The 8,508-nt window shown below is 34.5% G+C and overlaps 1 protein-coding gene across 3 annotated transcripts in view; it reads left to right on the forward strand.

Annotated features, from left to right (window-relative positions):
• The window catches only part of LOC108747065 (tetraspanin-9-like), a 47,550-nt gene that overhangs the window by 22,173 nt on the left and 16,869 nt on the right, over positions 1 to 8,508 (forward strand). For all 3 annotated transcript variants that reach the window (XM_018484311.1, XM_018484312.1, XM_018484313.1), the window contains one exon: positions 8,284 to 8,391. In XM_018484311.1, coding sequence (XP_018339813.1) covers positions 8,284 to 8,391 — 108 coding nt within the window. The remainder of the gene's footprint in view (positions 1 to 8,283; positions 8,392 to 8,508) is intronic.

Raw genomic sequence — 8,508 nt, forward strand, 5'->3', positions numbered from 1 at the left:
CGATGCATCGGACAGGGTGATGCAGTTGTGTGCATCACCTTTCCCTCTCCTTTTTTTTTTATAATCAATTTAATTAGCTCTCTCACCTTGCGCGCAGTAATGAGCATGTTCGCACATGAAGCGATGCCCTTTGGGTACAATTTACATTCGGAATTTCGTACGTACCTGCGCGAAGCGAAACTATGTAATGCATCGCGCGCGCGAAATGTCTGGCCCGGAATTCTCGCGTTAATATGCGGCCAAATCAATTGTTTCTCGGTGTCGACTTCGAGATCGTGTTTCGTCCCACGTGAAATTTCAACATGTAGGCGCGCGCGATTTCCGCGATTGAAATTTCATGAAGTTACGCGCCGAAACTTTCCGCACAAACTCACTATTTTCGAAATCAAACTTCCGTCGACGTGTCGGCGCGCATATAATATTGCAATATTTCACATTTTGCTTCGGGTTCGGTAATCTGTAGAATTCTTAGATTTATTGTGACACGTACGTAAATAGATAGCTTTTCTAAAACAGAGAGAGAGATTTAAGATCAGAATTGCACTGCAGTACGAGCATTCTCGAGAAAATACACGCGATTTTCAAACGTCTATATTTAAAATTATTAATTATTACAGTTATTTAGGATTGGATTAATTCTTTTCATTGAAAAAAATTAAAGTTATTTGTATAGGCTTGAAAGTATCTCTCTGCCAAACGTCATTTTACAGTAATTTATATCCACATAAATTCTGTGCCATAAATTACTTTGCTACACTTTCTACCTATAAGCCGTCACACATTTCGTCGTCAGTAGTCATCGATTGCTCGTTTATTTGCTGTTTTTACCGCGAGCTAAGGCATAGATGGGTGATTTGCGCAAGTGAAAGAGAGCGTGAAAATGGAGTAAATGAGAGAGAAAAAAATGGGATAGAACTGGATAAAGAAGGATGTGCATATTACGGGAATAGAGATAAAATAGAACATAACGCGGAGATGGCGTTTATAGTTCGCACACACGAAAGCAATTTCATGATCACACACGCGAAAAGAACTCGATGCGGCGTGAAACGGGAAAGAAGGAATCCTCAGATTGACCGCTGTTGATTGACGGGCTTATTTACAATATTGTAGAATGCATCTGTTAATGATGAATATTGGGAATAAACATGTTGCCTGCAACGTTTGCGTTGCAGTTTGCTCGACAGTTCTGAGCGCATCACTAAAGCGTTTTCAGCTCAATGACAGGCTTTATGAAATTTGTATGTTTGTAGCGATTAACCAGTTATCGTTCCTATTCAGTTTATCCACGTAACTCCACAAATGTAATTCGCGGTATCGTCGCGCAATTGGAATTGTTTTTTTGCAAAATGATAACAATAAAGGGAAAATGAATCTATACGTCTATAATCATCTATAATTTCTATTTTACAAGTCGACATTATTATTGATGTACGTTAAAAAATATTGGTTATAATGTCTTACTGAGAAACTCATTTAGTTGAATCAATTAATTAATTTCTTGTTTGGATGTGGACAAACAAATCCTTGGTTGATGCAATAAAATATTTTAGTTGAAGCAAAACATTTGGTTATTGTAACATTTTATTTGTTTCTGATAAACATTGACATCTGATAAAGTTACAATAACCAAATGTTTGGCTGCAACTGAATTATTTTTTGCATCAATCAAGGATTTGTTTGCCCATATCCAGATAAGAAATTAATTGATTCAACTGAATGGATTTCTCAGTACGTAATTAATGCGTGAAATCAGATAATTATTGATACTACATCTCGAATAATTATTTAAAACAAGAAATCCAATACTTTCGAAAAATTTATCTTAGTGCTTTAAGACATAGAAATCTTTTAATTAATTAACTTTGAGTATGATTAGTTAAATGTAAATCGCATTTTTTTCATAACGTTGAAAGGTAATTTTTTTTATATATAATAAAATCAAATTCTTCTCCGCAATTAATCCTTTTCACAACGCTTCAGGCATTTCTAACGGCATTTGTAACTTGCAGTTGATGTTGAATACACTCAAAATGAATTTTTATGTATTACCTTGATTTTGTGCATTTTTTGTAAACATTTCATTGTTGGCGATTATTATTTTCAATATCTTCTCCACACACTTATATTTTTAGAATATTAATATTAACAGCAATCCGGTTATCTTCTTTGTAATATTACATATAGTTATCTTTTGAGAGACTTTATCAGGATTCTCCGGGATTTACGTAAAGAAGCTTGTAGGACACGAGACATATGTCATCATGAATTTTGTTTCCAATTAATATAATAATAATATATCGAGATCCATTGTTGACATTCATCTACGATATTGCTGAAATAGTAGTTGGATTCGGTTTTAAATAGAATATAACGAGAAAACTGCAAATCTGGGTCGCTCAGATTGGAAATCGTTGACGCTTTTTCATGAAATTGTGAAAAATCAAATTCTCCGAAAATTGGAAACGTTGAAAAGTTATTTTCAACGCAAAAATCAACGGGTCAAATTCGGCCCCGATTTTAGTCGATTGTCGAGAAAGCCTAGGACGGCCTTCCGATTGGTATCGCCTTTAATAATGATAAAATCGATGACGCGCGGGAAAACGACGGATACATTCGACTGGCTGTTCACCAGTAGTCCTGGTATATCTCTTTTAATCGCGCCGATAAAAAATCCGCGCTGCGGAATAGTGCGACAGCGGCGTGGCCATCGCTCGCCGATATCGTCAATCGAGAAGGACAAAAATTCTGATTGCGTTGGTTATAACCGCCGGTTACAAAGCGACCTCCAGTTGCACGCCGCAATAATGGACACGCCGGGCAAATAATAGAATCGATCCGTTGGTGACATATCGATTGGCGTGCGTTACTTATTGCTTCCGTCAACGAGTAATTTCCTCTTTATCCAGGACCGCGGTCCGCTCGTACGGATAGACGGCATGGGCATGATGACTGGGTAATATGTTCGACAAATTGGTAAAGAGCTAATTACCGGCCGACCGCGGAAATTATGGCTGGCGTGCCGCGATATGGTAGCACGTGTAACGCATTCGATTCGTCGTTCGGCTGTGGTATATGCCTCGCTGTATACAATACACACTGCTGTATGCGAACGCGATAGGATAATAGTCGAATAGTGCTCTATTGCAAGAAAGGAGAATACACACATTAATTTCCTTCTCAATATCCAATTCCTTTCTAATTTTTACTCTGCCAAGTTTCGTATGAAAGTAAAATATCTTTTAATTTCTTGAATTTATATTGTACAAAATTTAAATTTGACACTTTTTAGTGACGCTTCCTCATAATATAAATATACAGCGTCGATACGTGAATAAATAATTGAAAAATTTTTATTGTTAACTTCTATTTCGAGCTTTTTATGAAAGCACTGATATTTGTGATATTTATATATAATAATAGTGAGTGTATAGAGAGAATTAATGGAGAGTAAAATAATACTTCGATAATTTGCAATTATAAACGCTAACAATAATTCATTCATCGATTCTTCGAGAATTATCCCAAAGATGAGATAATATTCGTGACTTAAATCCGTTCTAATAGTGACATGTTTACTTAACACAATTTCGCCACAAGCAAGGAGGATTTGCTGTTGCAATGAAAGCTTAGATTTCCACTTCACGTCCCACTTGCCTGCTCCTCTCATCTACTCTCCCTAATCTGCTTTCGCACAAGCAAGGACAATGCGACTCATTGAGATGTATCGCATTGGAACTTAAGCTATCGATCCGCCGATAACGGTATTCTGTGAATCGTTAGGCTATCGGGTTAGCCTCACGTTAATACTTTTTTAACTACCTCTCTTTATAGCCGTAATAATCATGACTTCGTTCGTTATTATCGTTCGGATTGACATTGACGTATGTGTCGTGATAATCTCTTTATCTCTGTGATATTGTGCTTACCTCTGTCTGGTCGATATGAATATAAAGTAGATGGCTGATTATGGATATTACGTGGAAATTACGCTCGCGTGTATTTTCGTCGTTAATACGTAATCATTTGTTGTAAGGAGAACTGAGTACTTCTCACTAAGCGAGTAAATCGCAGGACAAATTGCCGCGAAAATTGCCGACTACACGAAACTTAAAATTTGCATAGATTTATACGACGAAAAAAAAGTACGCAGCACAGGAGGTGCAACAATTAAATGCACCCTTTTACATTTGTCAATTAACGCAAATATTGCAATTGTTACACTGAAGTTGCGATTTGTTCAAAGTAACGCATTAAAATGTCGCGAAGAAATCCTTGCGACCTGCTGCACTTGCGGCACATAAATCTGTAACTCCTGTGTGTTTACCGTACATCTCTAACCTTTCTTTTGTTGTGCCGCGAGCGAGAAAACTCCGCAAACTTTTTCTCCCGATGCACACGACAACCGCTTCATGCATCTTTGGTGCACTTTACGGGCGCATCGACAGAACGAAGTTCTCCGTGTTCACTGGCTCCGAATCCGCGATCGCCATACTCTGTTACTGACACTCGACTAAAAAATTCTTCCTTCTTTTGCGACAACGTTTAGGAATTTACTCGTTCTTTGCAGTTAGTTTGGTGAATTGTTTATAAATTAAAGTATAAGTTGTGCCTCAGGTCAAAAGTACCGTGAATTTAATACTCGTCTTCAGTATCAAAATGTCTATATTCGAATTAAGAGAGTTAAGCAATCCATTTTCATATAACTTTTTCACCATATAGCAAAATTATATATTTTTTTCTAAAGAGAGAAATACTATATCTTTTTTTAAAATCTTTTTTCTAATCTGGAATGATAAATGTTCGTTCATTTATCATGCTTACAGACGATGTCTGGTGTCACATCCATGCATTGTGCGATTATATAATTCATGATTATTACGCATCGAAAAAAAATTTTCTATAATCTCAGAGCATACAAAGTTCACCTCAAGTTTCGAGGTAATATGTAATTTAAAATGTTTTAAAGTAATAAAAAAAGATGTCACAAGATGTTGTGATTTCAGAAAAAAATTAATTCTTATTTATATAAATTCTCGTAATATTTTCGCTGACGTCATTTTGTGTTATTTAAAAATGTCTAATCTCAAAGTACGTAAGACATCTTGTATATAATTTTCAGATGGCATATAAAAATTAGTTGTGAAAAAAAAAGAGAAGCTAGATGCGCGCAATGCACTTCCAAATATGATTCTGGAACTAGTAGACGAATACGAACGACATTTTCCAACGTGAAAGACATGCCAAGTGAAAAGTGTCAACATTTGCAGTGCTTTTAGCATTATGCTTGAGCAGTGCGCCTTCTTGGGCACTTTATGCGCATTGACACATGCTTAATGCTCGCTTCACTCTGAATACACAGTTTTATCATACTTTTTTGAATCCTTTTATCGTACAAATCATGATTGACGTGAATATAAATGGAGCATATACGTATCACCGAATAAACTCTAATTGTTCATTAAAAAGTGAATTCGTGGAAAAGTTATTGTACACAATAGCGCCCTAAAAAAAAACACAGCTCGTTTAACGGAGCAGATATGAACGAGATATGAGAGACTACAATAATGTTTTGATACATGATATATCAAAATTGTGAACGATGATATAAACTATAAACGAATTATTAATATATCTTCTCGTCCCAGTACTCTCTTGACGTATGCTTCAAAGCGGATGAAACGAGTTCTAATGAAAGAGCAGATAAAAATTTTCTGCTGATTGAAAAGTATTAATCTTTATGAAGTCGATTTTCGATGTACAGCAAAATCATGATAAATGTATAAATCGGTATATGCGGTGGATGAATCCATATACAAATTTAAATTATATGCGATATCAATTTGAATGATTAAAACAATAATAACAGAAACTGAAAAAGAACAGACGGATTTTAATAGAGATATTGGATTTTAATTAAATTACGTTTCAACGATTCATTTTAGTAAAGTACATGTACAATTTGATCAGCTTCTATTAATAAATCTTTTATATATTGAAACTATATAATAGTAATAATATCTTTGAGACTTTAATTATTATCTATATTCTGAATTTAAGAGTAAATGTTTATTTAAAATATTCAAAAATATAATTGGACGGAATTTAATTAAATTTTTGTTTGTTCTCAATATTTTACGTGAACATATGTGTTTTAACATTTGAATTTTTTTTAATTAAGTATTTTGTAATTGTATTTTGTAAGAGTTGATAAATAATGATTGATAACGGGAAATATTTTTGCATTACAAAATGATATTTTTATAAATTATTATAATCAATTTGCATAATCAATTTTTGCATGAAATATGATTATAAATTATTATAATCAATTTGTATGTGAATATATACTATACAATTTAACATTAAAATTTTTCTTAATTAAGCATTTTGTAATTGTATTTTGTAAGGGTTGATAATAATTGATAAAGGGAAATATTTTTGCGTCGTAAAATATTTGTATAAATTAATATATAATCAATTTCGTACATTCTATTCCGATTCGTATTTGTTCGTTTCTCTGCATATAGTAGGCGCTCGTCATCGACAACAGGATTATGCAAAGTTGCAACCTTGTTAGACCGAATGCACCTGAAAAGTTCTAATACTTCCGTAAACGACGTTGAATTAAACAGTTTCGAGCCAAAGCTCCTCAGGAATTATACGTTGGCGCTCAGCGCCGCTCGAGATCGACGAGGCTAAAATTTCTCCCGGGAAATTGGCGACTAATCCGTTCATTTCCAAACAAGAAATTAGTTTAGGAAGTCCCGGAATGTCAAACTAGGTTTACGATACTTTTTAACAATACATGACTCTTTTCTTTTTTTGATTATATTCTCTATTACTATTAGAATAAGAATCATTCTTTTTTACTTACACGAATACCAATCATTTATACGTGACTGTGTAGTTACAGCAAATAGTTTGCAGCAATAGTTCTTCACGCGCGTTCCGATATTATTTTTATACGCCAATTAATAAGTACAAGATAACTTCTTTTTTTGTATAAATAAATTGAAACTCAACTTGAAATGGTTATAACGATGTACGATTACGAGACCGTCAACCGACCTGCGTAATTTGCGTAAAAGGCCAAAACTCGAAATTTGTGGTATCTGAACAGCACGAAGTGCGATCGACAGTCTCTTGCAAAATTGACAGCTGAAGCTGCCCATCACAGGGTACGCAAAACTCGAACGTTTGATTTAACCAAGCGTTACGATCGGTAGCGATCAAGCTATCGCGCTATAGTGGAGCGATGGAAATTCGTCAAAAGCGAGCTGCAAGTTACAACCTCTCGAATCCGGCGACATCGATCGAAACAGTAATAGCTCCGCTCTATTTCTTTCTTTACCGTTCCCTGTTCTTCGTACGTTCTTTCCTCTCTTAGCGATTATACTCGAATCTTTTCGCTGCGATTCTCTCCTTTCCCGTTACTGAAAAACCCATTTATCTGTGTACTAGTGTCCCTGTGTCGCTGATAAACCGAACCACCGGCTATCCCGATGAATATAAATCCAATTGCTGTGTACCGACGTATTATCCTAGCTATATTTTTAACAGCGTGATAAACAGCCACGTTACGGTGGAAATCCCCAGAAATTTCTACGTTCGACCGCACTAGCGATCGCGATGCTTTGGATATCGACATAAAAAGCGATTGTACCATACAAGTAATTGTTCCTGCACTCGGAATTGTTTAAAAAGCGTTTTATACATTTGTTTACATCCACAGATACCATCCTCGCCAATCTCTCTGTGATTAAATTAAACAGAAAATTATCATTAGTATAAATTGCGAAATATATAAAAATATATAACCAATTCTTTTTCTATTAAATAAGCCGTTTAATGTTTTAATATTATTGTTTAATTTGATTTCTCGTTTGCTTAAATAAATATATTTGATAGGAAATAATAAAAGAGGAGATAACAGAAATAACATATTGATTTTTTATTGGAATTAAAATTAAAATTATTAATAAAGTTATGTACATATATAAGGAATGTAACCATTGATGTGTGTGTGTGTGTGTGTGTGTGTGTGTGTGTGTGTGTGTGTGTGTGTGTATAAAACAGCATTTTTAAAAGATGGGTTGCTATTACAAAGAGAGAACGTTACTGAAAACATTATTCTCTGCAGATAATTTTTATTATGCAAATCTATTGTTCTTTCATTTATTTACATACAAGTTATAAAAACACACATTTCCATTAATGTGTGTTTTTTTCTTATTAATGTATGTATATATATTTTAAATAGTTATTAAATATATGTTTCAGATGATGATAATGCTGTGCACGAGTACCATCTTCTTAATTTGCGGCGCTACCCATGGAATCATATATCGTAAATCACATTTCTTTTCCGAAGAATTCGCATTAGCGCAAGTGAGTACGAATGTAAACTAAATGATAAACGCACACGCATTGCGACACAATAAATTGGCAGTGAGGGTCAATATATTTTTTTTTGTAGGGCGCGATGATAAAATGTGTATATACTAT

This window comes from Trachymyrmex septentrionalis, unplaced genomic scaffold, assembly GCF_001594115.1.
Source record: "Trachymyrmex septentrionalis isolate Tsep2-gDNA-1 unplaced genomic scaffold, Tsep1.0 scaffold190, whole genome shotgun sequence".
Lineage (NCBI taxonomy): Eukaryota > Metazoa > Arthropoda > Insecta > Hymenoptera > Formicidae > Trachymyrmex > Trachymyrmex septentrionalis.